At 37.5% G+C, this 20,225-nt stretch overlaps 1 protein-coding gene across 6 annotated transcripts in view; it reads right to left on the reverse strand.

The window, feature by feature from the left end:
• The window catches only part of CCDC73 (coiled-coil domain containing 73), a 201,398-nt gene that overhangs the window by 2,230 nt on the left and 178,943 nt on the right, over nucleotides 1-20,225 (reverse strand). For all 6 annotated transcript variants that reach the window (XM_047879374.1, XM_047879373.1, XM_047879376.1 and 3 more), the window contains 3 exons: nucleotides 6,855-7,035; nucleotides 3,854-5,347; nucleotides 1,754-1,887 (listed from right to left, as the gene is read on the reverse strand). In XM_047879374.1, coding sequence (XP_047735330.1) covers nucleotides 1,754-1,887; nucleotides 3,854-5,347; nucleotides 6,855-7,035 — 1,809 coding nt within the window. The remainder of the gene's footprint in view (nucleotides 1-1,753; nucleotides 1,888-3,853; nucleotides 5,348-6,854; nucleotides 7,036-20,225) is intronic.

Genomic DNA, 20,225 nt, shown 5'->3' on the forward strand with positions numbered 1-20,225 from the left:
TGTAGAGTAACTGGTAATGGATAAAAAAAATGTACATAAATGTGTATTTCTGATAATGTCTTGAATGTAAAAGTGCCCAACGTATGTCATTTAGCTCACAGGGCCAAAATGACTGTAGGTCATCCATGCAATACAGAGAACAGATGCAGAGAAAGCAATCAAATTTAAATTTAGTTGCTGATTTTGAGATAAACTCACTGATGGTACCTAATTATAACCTGTTTTTGCCATCACAGTGTGATGCAGTTTGGTGCATTTGTCATCAAGTATAAATTACCTGATTTTCGTTATTCTTTGACTTTTTATCTTGATGATGGAGAGGAAAAAGACATTTACACATAACTACTTTAGTTTCTTTCCCCTTAACTGCCTACTTGGTGGGAGGGGCAGGAGCAGGGATAGGCTGGAGAAGCAAGATGGAGCGTAAAGTTTACATTTAACAAAACTTGTCTGAATTTGACTTATAGAGGTTTTGCAGCCTATAGCAGTAATTCTAGTTCCAGAGATGTTGCTACATATCTTTACTCTTTCCTTTCCTAAAAAATCATTACCTTTTTACCTCCTCTTTCTGCCTGAAAGATCTACTCTTAGGCCTAAAATTGCCCTGAGCCAGATTACTAGCCGCCTTTTTCAGCCTGGGCTCACATTTTAAAATTTAAATAATTTAATTTAAAAAGGAAAGTAAGGGGCCCCTGGGTTGCTCAGTCAGTTGAGCATCCACCTCTTGATTTTGACTCAGGTCATGATCCCAGGGTTGCAGGATTGAGCCCTGAGTAGGGCTCCTCTCTGAGCATGGAGCCTGCTTAAGATTCTCTCTCCCTCTACCCCTCATGTGCGCACTTTCCCTATTTAAAATAAAAAATAAAATACATTGTTAAAAGTTGTTACTTGTTAATGCTGTGTTAGTACTACAATTTTTAGTTTATAGGTGCTAAAGAGAAAGTTATTTAATATGTACCTCTAAAATTAAAAAAAAAAATACACGATGGTTTTAAAATCTGTCCCCGTGTAGTTGATTTTTTTCTGTAAGTGATCTTGCCAAACCTTTTTACGTTATACTTTTTAGGAGTTAACACCTAGAATTGCCTGTTTTTTTAGATTTTGAACAATACAGCCTTTTTCATGCTAAAGTTTTGTACTCTGAGATAATAGTAACTTAAAAATTTTGCCCCAAAACTGGTCAGCTGTGCTTGCTTTTCATATGACAAATGGACTCTTGGAGCCACGTAATGTCTACAAATGTATATGCATACACACACATACATATTCCTATTTGGTATTATATATTCAGGATATTTGATCCTTTCTCATACTGTCTTCTAACCGAAGTAATTTAAAAGAAATTTCTGTGCAGTAGTTTCTCAAAATGATGTAATTACTTCAGCAATGTCAAGAACAATGGAATTTAATTGATTGGATTATTTTAAGGCATCTTTTATTAAGAAAATTTTAAATGCCCAAATGCCACTACTCCTAAATTTAGGTGACTAAAAAAATAGAAGTAGATACATAATACACTACCTCACACTGTCCTTCCCCAAACAGGCTGGATTATATCTATTTGATTTATGCACTGTGACTTTTTCCTGCTGTTTTCCATCAACCTTAATTGTGAAAAATGGTGCCATGTTGCCCTCTTGATATTATTTTGGAGATCAGTTAGGTCTTAAAGCATCCAGATGCATACAGTTCTACACATATCTGTAGAATTAGCTCACTAAGGTCTGCTCAGCAATATTTTTAATTGACTTACGTGTTCTGTGGGAAAAGAAGAATCGTAAAAAGTCTTTGCAATTGCATTCCTCTCTTTGCTGGGCTCTCCCTTGGGATCTGGATGGATACTTGAGCTATTCAAAGTGTCAGCAACTCTGTTAATGCTGGTAGTATCTGGTTGACAAAGAGGAAATGGCAACAACTGAATTTTATTCTCCAGACACTCGTTTTAGTGACTGAACTTGTTTTTCTCTGATCCTATCTATGCTTTTGTATTTAAAAAGTAACTATTTCTATTTTGTTTTTATTTTTAACATTTTATAGTTTACATTGACTTTGCTGTTAATACACATAGGCATTTCAGAAAACATTTTTTATTGCTGCTTTCTAAAACCTGATTTCATGTTAAAATGTGTGAAATGGCATAAATACCTTCTAAAATAACATAACTCACAAAACATTATCCTTCTTCCACTGGTTATTGCATTGCCACAGAGGTAAACATTTATATGAAGTGAGCATCTTACAATTCAGATTAATGGGAACAGTCTGAATCAACTAAAAGTCGTATTTATGAAATATATTTAAAGAAATGAGCCACAGTAAGAAGCCCAACAAAGGGCTGTCTAGTAGGGATCACTGGAATTTAATAAATAGGTAAAAATGATTTAGAGAAACATGTCAGCTTTGAAGGTTAAAAGACACTTGTATCTTTTATGAGTGGACATTTTACAAGCTGAATTTCTACAGAATTTTAGATCTCTCCCATTCCATCCTTATTTATATCACAGAGATTGAAGATTAGCCCCTTCACTAACAGCACTTGACTAATTGCAGCATTCAACAGATTCAAAATTAATGGAATCTGAAGTTACTACATTTTATTAGGAAAGTAGGAAGTTTTTACAGTTTTTGGTGTTTTCTGTTTTTCCCTACATTACTTCTCCATTTATGCTAGTAAACCTGATACACTTCATTTTGCTTTTAATTCCCAATATTTCTTCAAAGTTCTATCAGTCGTCTTTTTAAAAGAAGCCTATTAGCTAGCTCTGAGGGCCATTCAGAGCTTTCCTTGTAATCTGCATTACTTTAATGGGTCTAAATGCATACTGTTAAACCAGCAAATAGATTAGTTTATAATTTATTTACAAATAATTCTGAGAATATCTCTAACAACCTCCATAACTTTGATTATGAGATTGCTGTTAGCAAAAGATTTTTTTTCATAATCTTAAACTGTCGTTCAAATTACATTTGTACAGCACTTATACATGATATGTGGTATATTTCTAAGTATTTTTAGATTTTAGATTAGTATTTTAGAAATCTAGAATTTCAGATACACAAAAAGAGTATGAACCTCGTACCATCACCCGGCTCCCAACACCCATCACTATTAAGTCATATGTAGTTCATCTACCTCCCCCCTATTTTTTTGTTCTAGAATATTTTTATAAAGCAAGGCTTGGACATAATGTTATTTCATGTGGTGGTTAGAATACACTATTCTCTGAAATAACGTTTGAATGTTTTAATATTGGTACATAATTAAGGGATTCCATTTAAAGTGTTTCAGTGACAAATATCAATGATCTGAAGTGTATTAATGTTGCACCTCAACAATACTTGTAAAATGAAGACAAAGCTGGATTCTAGTACTAGTGAAGGGACAGCTAAAAGAAAAATTAAGGAAAGCAGTAGAAAATTCGGGGAAGCAAGTGAGGGAAGGAAGTTTTTTCAGTATAGAATGAAAAGGAATAAACATGCCCACTGGCAGAAGCCTTAGGAACAACTTGACTCCGATTAGGTAGTTGTTCCTAATTTAAAATTAATGACCAGGGCCTGTGTTCATTTCTGCTATTTCCAGTTCCTTGAGGAATTTTTTTTTAAATCTGTAATATGCATGTGCACCTCTACCTGTTGATACTAGTGGCTCAGATGTAGGTGAAAAGTCCCACTTATGTTTAAGGAAAACCTTTCCCACTTTTACCTATATACATATATGGAGTATTCTGTATTTTAGGGTTAGGCAGTTTTTAAACGAAATGGTTTCATTTGAAACATAACAGTTTGGAGACTATCAAGGATAAGGAGTAGAAATTCAAATTTTAAAAGAAAACCTAAATTTTTTTTTTTTTACCTGGGCCAGTATCCTTCCTGATATCATCAACATTTTTGCAAAGTGTCACTGAAACCATATTTTTGTTTTCTGATGGGCCTGTTGGTCTCTCCTGCAGCAACAAAGGAATGCTAGAGGTTGAAGTGCTCAGTGTTTGACTTTCAATTTGATTTACTTTTGACCAAGGACTGGGGTCTAAGAAATTCACATATACTGGAATTTTCTCAGTTTTTTTATCTGAAGTTGAAAGATCAAAGGCTGACCTTCCACTTCTGTTTACTAAATCTCCAGATGGCTCTATGTGAAATGAACATGATTCTTCCAGCTGTCCTTCACTGTAAATTTCTGAAACGATGTCATTTAATGACTCTGTTTTCTCTGTATTATTTAACAATGTATGCTGTCTTTCATTAACATTCACAAAAAGGAAGAGGTCATTTTTTGTGGCTTCAGTTATCTGATTCTCATCAATCTGACTCTCTTTATTGGAAAACTGTATTTCTGTGGAAGTTTTTGTAGGAACAGCCGTTTTCATGTCTTTGGCTTGTGAAGTATGTACATTCTCATTGTTAATCTGGAGATGGGAAATGGTGACACTGTTTTCTAAATATCCCAAAGAGTTCTTTAGTTGACTAGTATCCATATCATTCAGATTTTTCCATATAGTTCTTTCCCTAGGGCTTGAGTTGGGTTTCACCAATGTAGGCATAATATTAACATTTTTATTTGCATTCTTAAGTACTTTCAAATTATCACTGAAAGCAGATGAAATGGGGTGGTTAACTGCTGTATCAGAGGAAATAGGTAGTTCTGGTTTCTCTGAGGTATCGTTACAGATTTGCTGAAAAACTGAAGTTTGTTTAAATGGCAATACACTGCACTCACTTTTTTTACTTAACAGTTGCATTTGGTTTATTTTACATTGTTTATCATCTAACATAACATTACTTGAATCCTGCAAACTGTATTTCTGACACTGAACAGGATTTTTTACATTTAGAGATGAATCCAGATCTGCTCTCGTTTGGTCACTATTTGGAATTTCCTTCTCTGTGGCATTTTCTTGAATCCCTGGAAGCAATCTGAATTGTTTGAATGGTTCATCTTCAGAACCATCTTTCTTTTGATTTGTATGGTGAGACATCTCATTTAAGATATTGTTAGATGATGTTATGGTATTTTCAACCTCCAGGTGGATATCTGCATGGTGAAGATCAGATCTTTCAGTTCTTTCTAGGTGTATCTTTTCTGTTTCTGTCGCTCTATCTGCCATTAAAAATGAATTGTTTGGTGACTTAAATTCTGTACAATCATTGTCTTTTTCCAAATGCACCTTGTCTTTTTTTTCTGAAGTAACTGCTTTTCTAAGGTCTGTAACATTTAAGGTTTGTCCTTGACTGATTAGTTCTTTTTCTATGCAGAGGGTTTTGCTTAGGGAGACTTCACTTTGATTTTCATCCTGAGGTATAGCAGGATCACTTTCATTCTTGGAGCTTTTTTCAAAAAGCTGTAAATCTGTCATGATGAGAATACAGTAAATTTTTATATTACACACTAAAGCCTGCTTTTATAAGACAAAATGTATGACCTATTTTTATAAAAACATATTTAGTCTTAAATATTTCATTGGCCATTACACAAAACACCAGTTTTACTTAAATGTTGAGTTATCTTTGTCATATATTTAGCATGCTAAATATTTTCGGCTCTCCTCGTATTAAATTTTTATTTCATAACAACAAAAGCATTTTTGGTTTAAAAAGGGGCAAGTAGGTTGAGGATATTACAAAATGGTTTTTAGTTCTCTAGTCTATTACACTTCCTTTTGAGCATACAGTACAATTCCATGTACACACAGCTGAATCGATAAAAATGAATTTATGCTAACAAGTTAGACTAATTTCTATTACTACTGTCAAACAAAAATTTAACCAAGGAAATCTGAAGATCTAACTGGCTTCATTAAATGATCCATTCAATCAGGCAGCATTCCACCTAGCAAATAGAAGCCCCACTAAGCTATAGAAAAGGAAAGGTTTTAAAAGAGAATGAGTGGAAAAAAAATTATTAGCAAAGAATCCATTGTTTTAGGCAAGGTCACTCTCCTGATGGGAAAGGGGCCTACCAGATTTCTTATTGCTGACCAGGAAATTCCAGGTTAACTGGTTAAAGGTTATATTCCTGGGGGTTGAAACCACAGTTTGCTTAGGTACTGAAGGCTTGCTGACATTGGGTTCCTAATACAAGTGATTCCATTTTAGGCCTGTGGTTTTCTTTTTATCACTGTCTACGATCCAGAATTGCTAGCTGATTTCTTCAAGACTGACAGTTGTCACTTGATCATTACCTTCTAAGTATTTAAAAATTTTTGGATACTTTTGGGCAAATGTTTAGAATACTTATTTTATTCATCTGGGTTTTAACCACAGATTTTAAATTTTCTGTATAGTTAAAATAACCTAGAATACAAAATTCAGGATTTGAAGGACTTTAGTCCATTCATTCTCTCTACAACATCTCCACCAAGTGGTTGTTCAGCCTAGGTTTGAACATGTTCATACAATAAGTTGATGGTCTTTAAACAACTCTTTTTCAAGACAGACAAATTAGTAAATTATTTCAATGGTTACAGAAAGGTCTTTTGAACTAAGGAAAGTGCTCCAGGCCTGATTATCAGAAGGTTATGGGTAGCCCAGAGAACAGACTCCCCAAGGCAGTGAAGGCAGAAACCATAATGCAAAACGCCATGGAGTAAGTGATTAGGGAAGACAGGAATGTAATTTTCCCCCAAAATATTGACTATAAATGACATCTCAAAAGAAGCCTCTTAAGACCTACACAAATGAAGAAGTATTTCTTCAGATACAGTACAAGATCCTCAAAGACTATATATAACTGATATTCCCCTAAATTCCATAGATGGCCTAGCACAGCACTTTGACAGATCCTTTATTTGTAGGAGAAAAGGTGGGGGTGGGGCTCTCAATACATCAAATTAGAAAATATCAATGCGTTAGGTTACCTTCTATTATTTCTATAAATGGGCCTTTTTTCTTCTCCTCCTTTTCTCTGTAGTTAGTATCTGAACAAAAACTCATAGTGTCTGTCTTTATTTCTTGTCCAGAATTACATTTCTGTATTATAGTATTTTCTGGTTTTTCCATTGACATTTCACTGTTTTTAGTATTTACTTCTGGAAGATTCTAAAGTAGCATGGAAAAAATACCTCTAATGTAAAAAACATATTGTTAAAAAGTATAAGACACTTGAACAAATTTTGCTGGTAAAAGTGGAATCTGTTTCAAGTCAACCATTCAGCAATTTCTATTTAAAAGCCAAATTATTATTTTTTACTAAGTTTAATATACTACTTTTTAATTTTTTTTAATGTTTATTTTTGAGAGAGCACGTGTGCGGGAGCGCAAGAAAGCGGGGGAGGGGCAAACAGGGAGACACAGAATCTAAAGCAGGCTCCAGGCTCTGAATTGTCAGCACAGTGCGTGACGCAGGGCTTGAACTCACCAGCCTTAGAGATCATGACCTGAGCTGAAGTCAGACACTTAACTGACTGAGCCACCCAGACGCCCCAATAATACTCCTTGTAACAAGATCACTTTAACTACATTTTGTATGGTCTATCATATTTAAACAAAATTGAGACCCTTTGATGTTTTCAAATATGCATTCCACATTATTATGTAATTTCACATATGTAATAAAAGAACCACTCTTACTAAAAGCAAAGTAGTCATGGCAAGCAAATTGTTTTGAGTGTTTGGTATTTTTATGCATCTTTAAAATAATGAATCAATTCACCCCCCTGTATATTCAGCACTTGTTCCATGGAAGCACTGCACTAGGCTTTGGGATACAATGATGAACAACATAGTCCCTAGCTTCAAAAAACTCACAATCCAGTGAGGAAGATAGGAAAAGAAATAATATAGATGGGGATAAGAAGGCACTCCAGGGAAAACATGGCATATACAGCTGCTTAAAAGCAAGCAAGAGTATAGTCTTTACATGGAACTACTCATGATTTACTTCAGCTAGAGCTTGGACACTGGGAGAATGGAGAGAAATGAAGCTTGGGATGTTATGCCCAGGTCATTAAGGGCCAAGTATAGGATGCTGAGGAGTTTCAGGAAGACAACTGAATGGTTTTAGACAAGTAACATCTGACTGGAAAGACCATTCTGGCTGCAGCATCAAGAATAATGTTTCAAACTCGTTGATTAAAACCTGCAATGAGAAATGTTTTACAACAGCAAGCACACCAAATAATGTCTACTCTTAATGTGATGCATTATGTTTTATATGCACTTTATTTCATTTTTTTAAAGAATACTGGCCACAAATCACTAATTTCCATGACCACTAATAGGCTGTGCATAGAAGTCTGAAAAATACTGAATTAAAGGGAGACAACATGAGACAGAGATGCATCAGAAGAGTGCCATAGCGTCACAGTCCATGTGATAGCAGTAAAGATGAAGAACTGAATAGATACAAGAAGTATTTACAAGCTAATCAATAGGACTTGATGAATGATAAGAAGGAAAGTCCAGATTGATTTACAGAGTTCAGGTTACAGAATTCAGATTCACTATAGGTGACTGGTGGATGTTATTTACTCAGAAAACAGGAGTTAGTAGCAGATTTGGAGGAAAATATCATGTGTTGTTTGAACCTGCTGAGTTTGAAGAGTTAGGAAGATATTAAAGTAGAGAAGTCTAATGAACATTTAGATACATGTATCTGGAGTTTACGAGAGAAAATTTACCTGGAAGGTATATTTGAAAATCATGGATAGATAGATGGCAACAGAAGATGTACAAGTTGATGAAACTAGTAAGAGTATATTTTGAGGGGGGAAAAGGGTATAGGATAAAATGCTAATGAAAACCATTGCAGGAAAAATCAGCAAAGGAGATTGACAAAAAACAATATGGTAGTTTCTAGGAGAATAAATTCAATTCTGTTTATAAAGCATATAACTCATAGTTGCTTAATTAATGGTAAGAATAACTATTATTTCCACTTTAAAGAGAAGCTTGAGAGGGAGAAACACAGATGAGTAAAATATGGTAGAAGAAAAGGAGAACAGGTATTCAAGAAGGAGACAGTATCAATGTATTATCAAAAGGACTGAAAAATGTCCATTGGAAGTAGTGTCCATCCATTGGATGGGGTGGGAGGGGTGAAGCCAGATTGCCCTATGTTGAAGGATGAATAAATAGGAAGGAAGGAACTAAAGGGTATGAGTTTAGACCACTCTTTGAAGAAACTTGACTCTACAGGGGAAAACAGACTTGTATTTAGAGATGGACATAGGATCAAAAAGTTTTTTTGTGTGTACTTGTAAATGGGAATATATACACTAGTAACTCAAATGTAACTGACACACATGAAAATATGTTTAATAAAAATGTAAATAAAAACTGATAAAAGTAACGGGGCGCCTGGGTTGCTCAGTGGGTTAAGCATCTGACTCTTGATTTTGGCTTAGGTCATGATCTGACAGTTTGTGAGTCTGAGCCCTGCATTGGGCCTGCTTGGGATCCTCTTTCTGTCTCTCTCTCTCCCTCTCTCCCTTCTCCCCCCCTCCCCAAATAAATTAAAAACAATTTTTTTTAACTGATAAAAGTATTCGAGTTTGTGTATACAGGTACTTTTATATGTGATTGGTGGGAGTATAAATTGGTACAATCTTTCTGGAAGGCAATATGTGTCAAAACTATAAGTAAACAAGCTCTTTGACCCAGCAAAACTGTTTCTGGAAATTTATCCTAACGAAATAATTGCAAAAGTACAGAAAATTTGTACAAGGATGTCCTACAGTGAAGGACTGTATAAATTAATTATGGCACAGGAACTGTGATATGTCAATTTCAACTGACTTAGAAAGATATCCACTCTTTGAGTTAAAACAAGGCAGTTCCTCAAAATGTTTGTTATAGAATTGCCATATGACTCAGCAAATCGACTCCTAGATATATAACCCCCAAAACTGAAAACAGAGACTCAGATGGTTGTACGTCAATGTTCAAAAGAGTGTTACTTGGCAAGATGGCAGCTTAGGAGGATGCTGGGCTCACCGCACGTCCTGCCGATCACTTAGATTCCATCTACACCTGCCTAAATAACCCAGAAAACCGCCAGAGGATTAGCAGAACGGAGTCGCCAGAGCCAAACGCAGACGAGAGGCCCACGGAAGAGGGTAGGAAGGGCGGAGAGGCGGTGCGTGCTCCACGGACTGGCGGGAGGGAGCCGGGACGGAGGGGCGGCTCGCCGGCCAAGCAGAGCCCCCGAGTCTGGCTTGCAAAAGCGGAGGGGCCTGACGGACTGTGTTCCCACAACAAGCGCGACTTAGCGACTTAGCGTCTGGGAGGTCATAAGTTAACAGCTCTGCTCGGAAAGCAGGAAGGCTGGAGGACAAAGGGAGGGAGAGCTGCTGAGCCCCCTGACAACAGAGCTCAGTTTGGTGGGGAACAAAGGCGCTCACCAGCGCCATCTCCCCCGCCCATCCCCCAGCCGAAATCCCAAAGGGAACCAGTTCCTGCCAGGGAACTTGCTCCGCGTAAACACCCAACTCTGAGCTTCTGCGGAGCCAAACCTCCGGCAGCGGATCTGACTCCCTCCCGCTGCCACAGTGCCCCTCCTGAAGTGGATCACCTAAGGAGAAGCGATCTAAGCCTGTCCCTCCTGCCCCCGTGCACCTTGCCTACCCACCCAAGCTAATACGCCAGATCCCCAGCATCACAAGCCTGGCAGGGTGCAAGTAGCCCAGACGGGCCACACCACCCCACAGTGAATCCCGCCCCTAGGAGAGGGGAAGAGAAGGCACACACCAGTCTGACTGTGGCCCCAGCGGTGGGCTGGGGGCAGACATCAGGTCTGACTGCGGCCCCGCCCACCAACTCCAGTTATACACCACAGCACAGGGGAAGTGCCCTGCAGGTCCTCACCACGCCAGGGACTGTCCAAAATGACCAAGCAGAAGAATTCCCCTCAGAAGAATCTCCAGGAAATAACAACAGCTAATGAGCTGATCAAAAAGGACTTAAATAATATAACAGAAAGTGAATTTAGAATAATAGTCATAAAATTAATCGCTGGGCTTGAAAACAGTATACAGGACAGCAGAGAATCTCTTGCTACAGAGATCAAGGGACTAAGGAACAGTCACGAGGAGCTGAAAAACGCTTTAAACGAAATGCATAACAAAATGGAAACCACCACAGCTAGGCTTGAAGAGGCAGAGGAGAGAATAGGTGAACTAGAAGATAAAGTTATGGAAAAAGAGGAAGCTGAGAAAAAGAGAGATAAAAAAATCCAGGAGTATGAGGGGAAAATTAGAGAATTAAGTGATACACTAAAAAGAAATAATATACGCATAATTGGTATCCCAGAGGAGGAAGAGAGAGGGAAAGGTGCTGAAGGGGTACTTGAAGAAATAATAGCTGAGAACTTCCCTGAACTGGGGAAGGAAAAAGGCATGGAAATCCAAGAGGCACAGAGAACTCCCTTCAGACGTAACTTGAATAGATCTTCTGCACGACATATCATAGTGAAACTGGCAAAATACAAGGATAAGAGAAAATTCTGAAAGCAGCAAGGGGTAAACGTGCCCTCACATATAAAGGGAGACCTATAAGACTCGTGACTGATCTCTCTTTTGAAACTTGGCAGGCCAGAAAGAACTGGCACGAGATTTTCAGGGTGCTAGACAGAAAAAATATGCAGCCAAGAATCCTTTATCCAGCAAGTCTGTCATTTAGAATAGAAGGAGAGATAAAGGTCTTCCCAAACAAACAAAAACTGAAGGAATTTGTCACCACTAAACCAGCCCTACAAGAGATCCTAAGGGGGACCCTGTGAGACAAAGTCCCAGAGACATCACTACAAGCATAAAACATACAGACATCACAATGACTCTAAACCCGTATCTTTCTATAATAACACTGAATGTAAATGGATTAAATGCGCCAACCAAAAGACATAGGGTATCAGAATGGATAAAAAAACAAGACCCATCTATTTGCTGTCTACAAGAGACTCATTTTAGACCTGAGGATACCTTTAGATTGAGAGTGAGGGGATGGAGAACTATTTATCATGCGACTGGAAGCCAAAAGAAAGCTGGAGTAGCCATACTTATATCAGACAAACTAGACTTTAAATTAAAGGCTGTAACAAGAGATGAAGAAGGACATTATATAATAGTTACAGGGTCTATCCAGCAGGAAGAGCTAACAATTATAAATGTTTATGCGCCGAATACCGGAGCCCCCAAATATATAAAACAATTACTCATAAACATAAGCAACCTTATTGATAAGAATGTGGTAATTGCAGGGGACTTTAACACCCCACTTACAGAAATGGATAGATCATCTAGACACACGGTCAATAAAGAAACAAGGGCCCTGAATGAGACATTGGATCAGATGGACTTGACAGATATATTTAGAACTCTGCATCCCAAAGCAACAGAATATACTTTCTTCTCGAGTGCACATGGAACATTCTCCAAGATAGATCATATACTGGGTCACAAAACAGCCCTTCATAAGTTTACAAGAATTGAAATTATACCATGCATACTTTCAGACCACAATGCTATGAAGCTTGAAATCAACCACAGAAAAAAGTCTGGAAAACCTCCAAAAGCATGGAGGTTAAAGAACACCCTACTAACGAATGAGTGGGTCAACCAGGCAATTAGAGAAGAAATTAAAAAATATATGGAAACAAATGAAAATGAAAATACAACAATCCAAACGCTTTGAAACACAGCAAAGGCAGTCCTGAGAGGAAAATACATTGCAATCCAGGCCTATCTCAAGAAACAAGAAAAATCCCAAATACAAAATCTAACAGCACACCTAAAGGAACTAGAAGCAGAACAGCAAAGGCAGCCTAAACCCAGCAGAAGAAGAGAAATAATAAAGATCAGAGCAGAAATAAACAATATAGAATCTAAAAAAACTGTAGAGCAGATCAACGAAACCAAGAGTTGGTTTTTTGAAAAAATAAACAAAATTGACAAACCTCTAGCCAGGCTTCTCAAAAAGAAAAGGGAGATGACCCAAATAGATAAAATCATGAATGAAAATGGAATTATTACAACCAATCCCTCAGAGATACAAATAATTATCAGGGAATACTATGAAAAATTATATGCCAACAAATTGGACAACCTGGAAGAAATGGACAAATTCCTGAACACCCACACTCTTCCAAAACTCAATCAGGAGGAAATAGAAAGCTTGAACAGACCCATAACCAGCGAAGAAATTGAATCGGTTATCAAAAATCTCCCAACAAATAAGAGTCCAGGACCAGATGGCTTCCCAGGGGAGTTCTACCAGACGTTTAAAGCAGAGATAATACCTATCCTTCTCAAGCTATTCCAAGAAATAGAAAGGGAAGGAAAACTTCCAGACTCATTCTATGAAGCCAGTATTACTTTGATTCCTAAACCAGACAGAGACCCAGTAAAAAAAGAGAACTACAGGCCAATATCCCTGATGAATATGGATGCAAAAATTCTTCATAAGATACTAGCAAATCGAATTCAACGGCATATAAAAAGAATTATTCACCATGATCAAGTGGGATTCATTCCTGGGATGCAGGGCTGGTTCAACATTCGCAAATCAATCAACGTGATACATCACATTAACAAAAAAAAAGAGAAGAACCATATGATTCTGTCAATCGATGCAGAAAAGGCCTTCGACAAAATCCAGCACCCTTTCTTAATAAAAACCCTTGAGAAAGTCGGGATAGAAGGAACATACTTAAAGATCATAAAAGCCATTTATGAAAAGCCCACAGCTAACATCATCCTCAACGGGGAAAAACTGAGAGCTTTTTCTCTGAGATCAGGAACACGACAAGGATGCCCACTCTCACCGCTGCTGTTTAACATAGTGCTGGAAGTTCTAGCATCAGCAATCAGGCAACAAAAGGAAAGCAAAGGCATCAAAATTGGCAAAGATGAAGTCAAGCTTTCACTTTTTGCAGATGACATGATATTATACATGGAAAATCCGATAGACTCCACCAAAAGTCTGCTAGAACTGATACAGGAATTCAGCAAAGTTGCAGGATACAAAATCAATGTACAGAAATCAGTTGCATTCTTATACACTAACAATGAAGCAACAGAAAGACAAATAAAGAAACTGATCCCATTCACAATTGCACCAAGAAGCATAAAATACCTAGGAATAAATCTAACCAAAGATGTAAAGGATCTGTATGCTGAAAACTATAGAAAGCTTATGAAGGAAATTGAAGAAGATTTAAAGAAATGGAAAGACATTCCCTGCTCATGGATTGGAAAAATAAATATTGTCAAAATGTCAATACTACCCAAAGTTATCTACACATTCAATGCAATCCTAATCAAAATTGCACCAGCATTCTTCTCGAAACTAGAACAAGCAATCCTAAAATTCATATGGAACCACAAAAGGCCCCGAATAGCCAAAGGAATTTTGAAGAAGAAGACCAAAGCTGGAGGCATCACAATCCCAGACTTTAGCCTCTACTACAAAGCTGTCATCATCAAGACAGCATGGTATTGGCACAAAAACAGACACATAGACCAATGGAATAGAATAGAAACCCCAGAACTAGACCCACAAACGTATGGCCAACTCATCTTTGACAAAGCAGGAAAGAACATCCAATGGAAAAAAGACAGCCTCTTTAACAAATGGTGCTGGGAGAACTGGACAGCAACATGCAGAAGGTTGAAACTAGACCACTTTCTCACACCATTCACAAAAATAAACTCAAAATGGATAAAGGACCTAAATGTGAGACAGGAAACCATCAAAACCTTAGAGGAGAAAGCAGGAAAAGACTTCTCTGACCTCAGCCGTAGCAATCTCTTACTCGACACATCCCCAAAGGCAAGGGAATTAAAAGCAAAAGTGAATTACTGGGACCTTATGAAGATAAAAAGCTTCTGCACAGCAAAGGAAACAACCAACAAAACTAAAAGGCAACCAACGGAATGGGAAAAGATATTCGCAAATGACATATCGGACAAAGGGCTAGTATCCAAAATCTATAAAGAGCTCACCAAACTCCACACCCGAAAAACAAATAACCCAGTGAAGAAATGGGCAGAAAACATGAATAGACACTTCTCTAAAGAAGACATCCGGATGGCCAACAGGCACATGAAAAGATGTTCAGCGTCGCTCCTTATGAGGGAAATACAAATCAAAACCACACTCAGTTATCACCTCACGCCAGTTAGAGTGGCCAAAATGAACAAATCAGGAGACTATAGATGCTGGAGAGGATGTGGAGAAACGGGAACCCTCTTGCACTGTTGGTGGGAATGCAAATTGGTGCAGCCACTCTGGAAAGCAGTGTGGAGGTTCCTCAGAAAATTAAAAATAGACCTACCCTATGACCCAGCAATAGCACTGCTAGGAATTTATCCAAGGGATACAGGAGCACTGATGCATAGGGCCACTTGTACCCCAATGTTCATAGCAGCACTCTCAACAATAGCCAAATTATGGAAAGAGCCTAAATGTCCATCAACTGATGAATGGATAAAGAAATTGTGGTTTATATACACAATGGAATATTACGTGGCAATGAGAAAAAATGAAATATGGCCTTTTGTAGCAACGTGGATGGAACTGGAGAGTGTGATGCTAAGTGAAATAAGCCATACAGAGAAAGACAGATACCATATGGTTTCACTCTTATGTGGATCCTGAGAAACTTAACGGGAACCCATGGGGGAGGGGAAGGAAAAAAAAAAAAAAGAGGTTAGAATGGGAGAGAGCCAAAGCATAAGAGACTGTTAAAAACTGAGAACAGGGGCGCCTGGGTGGCGCAGTCGGTTAAGCGTCCGACTTCAGCCAGGTCACGATCTCGCGGTCCGTGAGTTCGAGCCCCGCATCGGGCTCTGGGCTGCTGGCTCAGAGCCTGGAGCCTGTTTCCGATTCTGTGTCTCCCTCTCTCTCTGCCCCTCCCCCGTTCATGCTCTGTCTCTCTCTGTCCCAAAAATAAAATAAACGTTGAAAAAAAAGTTAAAAAAAAAAACAACTGAGAACAAACTGAGGGTTGATGGGGGGTGGGAGGGAGGAGAGGGTGGGTGATGGTTATTGAGGAGGGCACCTTTTGGGATGAGCACTGGGTGTTGTATGGAAACCAATTTGTCAATAAATTTCATAAAAAAAATAAATAAAATAAAAAATAAAAATTAAAAACAAAAACAAAAACAAAAAAAACAAAAAAAAACAAAAACAAAAAACAAAAGAGTGTTACTCACAATCGCCAAAAGGTGAAAACCCAAGTGTCATTAACAGATGAATGAATAAACAAAACATCATATAATCATACAAGGGAATATTATTCTGCTGTAAAAGGAATAAAGTTCTAATTCATGCTGCAACATGGGTCAACTCTGAGAACTTTATGCTAGGTGAAATAAGTCAGACAAAAAGGAAAAGTATTACACAATTACACTTACATAAAATATACAGAATAGGCAAATTCATAGAGTTGGAAAGTAAACTAGAGGTTACTAGGAGCTGAGGAGAGAGGGAAGTTTGGAGTCACTGGTTAATGGTTACACAGTTTCGGTTTGGGATGATGATAAAATCCTGGAAATGGTGAAGATTGCACAACTCTATACTTCTAATTAATGCCACTGAGTTGTAATTTTAAATGTCAACAGAAACAAATGACAGAGATGATGGATTTAGCAAACAAAATTTTAAACTATTATAAATGTTCAAGGATTTAAAGGACAACAACATGAATATAATAAAAAATATATACCCGCCCCCCCCACACAAAAGAAGTGGAAATTCTAGAGATGATATATACAGTATCTGAAATAAAAACTCACTGGATAGGCTTAACAGATTAAACAAAATAGAACAAAAGATAATTGGACTTCAGGACACAGAAAAAATAGAAAACCCCAATGGAAGAAGTGAGAGAAAAAAGACAAAAAGATGTGCAGCACCTGGTAACCTGTGGGATGTTTATCCTGCTAGTTTAACGTGTAGCTGAAGTCCCATAAGAGGAAAGGAAGGGGACAGAAAAAAAATCTGAAGTAATGACCAAAAATCCTCTAAATTTAATGAAAACTATAAATCTACAGATTCAAGAATTCATTCCACAAATCCCAAACAAAATAACCAAACCAAGGTACACCAAAGATAAAAAAAAACCAAAAAAAACAAAAAAACAACACTTACAAAGAGGATGTGAATATAATAACTGTAGACTTCTTGCCAGATGCAACGTAAGCAAGAAAATAGTGCAACAACATCTTCAAATTAATGAAAGAAAAGTATTGTCCATCTAGAATTTTATATCCAGTGAAAATACCCTTTAAAGATTAAGGAGAAATAAACATTTTTCCAGACAAAAGCTGTGAAAATTCCTCACCCAGATGCACCTGTGCACGCACACACAGACACGTACACACACACACACAATTAAAGGAAGTTCTTCAAACTTAAGCAATAGGATACCAGGTAGAAACCTGGATCTACAGAAGTGAATAAAGAGGGCCAGGAATGGCAAATATGAGTGAATATAAAAGATATTTTCTCTGATTTTTTGGGTGCCTGGCTGGCTTAGTGAAGCAGTGACTCTTGATCTCTCAGGGTCGTGGAGCCTACTTAATTAAAAAAAACAAAAAGACATTTTCTAATTCTTAATTTTCTTAACCAGGTAATTAACAATTTAAAATGAAATAACAGGGCTGTGTGGCTGTCGGTTAAGCATCTGACTTTGGCTCAGGTCATGATCTCGCTATTCATGGGTTCAAGCCCCACATCAGGCTCTGTGTTGACAGCTCTGAGCTGGGAGCCTGCTTCAGATTCTGTCTCTCTCTCTCTCTCTCTCTCTCTCTCTCTCTCTCTCTCTGCCTCTCCCCTGCTCACACTCTGTCTCTCTCTCTCTCAACAATAACATTAAAAAAAAATTGGGGCACCTGGGTGGCTCAGTTGGTTAAGCGTCTGACTTTGGCTCAGGTCATGATCTCATGGTCTGTGAGTTCAAGCCCCGCATCAGGCTCTGCTGACAGCTCAGAGCCTGGAGCCTGCTGCTTCAGATTCTGCATCTCCTTCTCTCTCTGCCCCTCCCCAACTCGCATTCTGTCTCTGTCTCTTTCTCAAAAGTAAATAAACATGAAAAAACAATTTTTTAATTAAAAAAATAAAATTAAACTAAATAAAATAATATATGGTGGAGTTGGTAACATACGTAAAAGTGTATTATAAAAATAACACAAAGACTGAGTAAAAGAAAATGAGAATATAGTATTGTAAACTTCTTACTAACCAAAGAATTTAACATAATTTTGAAAACAGACTATGTTCAATTAAGCTCTGGAAAAGTAGTTGACAAACTATGGCCAGTGGGCCAAATCTGGCCTACTGTTTTTGGAAATATAATTTATTAGTACACAACCATGCCCATTTATTAATGAACTTAATGCCACTGAACTGCACACATATAGTTTTAGTAAATTTTATGTATATTTTACCACAATAAAAAAATATATATATAAGAAACAGTTCTCAAAAAGAAAATATGAAAATTCCTCATGTTGATTTTTTTTTTTTTTAATGTTTATTCACTTTTTGAGAGAGAGTGTGAGCAGGGCAGGGGCAGAGAGAGAGAGGGAGACACAGAATCTGAAGCAGGCTCCAGGCTCTGAGCTGTCAGCACAGAGCCTGATACGGGGCTTAAACTCACGAACTGTGAGATCATGACCTGAGCCGAAGTCGGACGCTTAACCAACTGAGCCACCCAGGCACCCCAGACTTTCTCATGTTATTACTCAACATAAAGAAATTATGAATATTCCCACTGAAAAAGTAACAGGATGAAAAGGATATATAATCCAAATACTACCCATAAAAGATGGAACAGCTGCATTAATATTATACAAAATAGACTTCAAGATAAGAAATATTACTAGGATAAAGATGGATCAATTAATCAAGAAATAACAATCATAAATGTATATACACCTAATAATAGAGCTTAAAAACACACAAAGTAAAAACTGACAGTACTAAAAACGGAAAGATAAATTCACAAAAATTTCAATAGTCTTCTCCCAATAACTGATAGAAGTACACAAAAAAGATCAGGACAGAAAAGACTTGAACATCATCATCAACCAGCCTGATCTGACATTTATAAAACATTCAACTGACAAATAACAGAATATGCATTCTTTTCAAGAGCACATGAAATATTCACCAAGATAGGCAATATGCTTGGCTAACAAGTCTTTTGAGAAAGGATATTTATATTTAAAAGGATATATTTATATTGAAAAGGATAAAAGTCTTACAGAAAATGCTCTCTGACTACAACTATATTATATTTGAAAACATTAACAGAAAGATACTTGGAACATTCTCACATACTTGGAAATTAAACAACAGTTATAGGTCATACCCATACCATGGTTCATACCCATTCCCATGGGTCAAGGAAGACCTCACAAAAGGAATTTTAAAATATGAATAAGAATGATACCACTACAGGAGCACCTGGGTGGTTAAGTGTCTGACTCTTGGTTTCGACTCAGGTCATGAGCTCTCATGGTTTCATGAGCTCAAGCCCCGCATTGGGTTCTGCGCTGGCAGTCCAGAGCCTGCTTGGGATTCTCTCTCTCCCTCTCTCTCTCTGCCTCTCCCCCACTTGTGCTATCTTTGTCTCTCTCAAAATAAACCAATAAACTTAAAAAAAGTTAGAATGAAACCACTACATATCAGAATTTGTGGGACGAAGCTGTAACAATGTTTAGAGGACAGTTTATAGCTTTAAATGCTGATATTAGAAAAGAAGAAAGGCCAATAATCAATGATCTAAGTGTCCATGTTAAAGAGCTGAAAAAACCACATCAAATCCAAAGTAAGTAGAATGTAAGTAAGGCTCCATAATAAAGTTAACAGCAAAAGCCAATGAAATAGTAAATGAACAAACATGAGACGGATATCAATGAAGTCAAAACCTGGTTCTTTGGAAAGGCAAACAAAGCTGAGAGACTAGCTAAATTGACGAGAGAGAGGAAGAAGAAGAGGAGATGGAATGGGAGGAAGGGAAAGGTGGGACGCACAAATGAAAGAGGGGACATCAGTATAGATCTGATAGAGAAAGGGAACAGTAAAGGAATATTATGAGCAACGCTTTGCCAATAAATTTGACAACTTAGATGAAAAGGACAAGTTCCTTGAAAGACAAAAATTACCAAAAATGATTGTGTTGTAAGTCTCCAAGACTACCCCCAGGTTCCCTGATTTGCTAGGAAGACTCACAGGACTCAGTATACAGTTGTGTAGTAGGGTCCCCTCCCTAAGGAAAGGAAAGGAGA

This window comes from Prionailurus viverrinus, chromosome D1 (genome assembly GCF_022837055.1).
Source record: "Prionailurus viverrinus isolate Anna chromosome D1, UM_Priviv_1.0, whole genome shotgun sequence".
Taxonomy (NCBI): domain Eukaryota; kingdom Metazoa; phylum Chordata; class Mammalia; order Carnivora; family Felidae; genus Prionailurus; species Prionailurus viverrinus.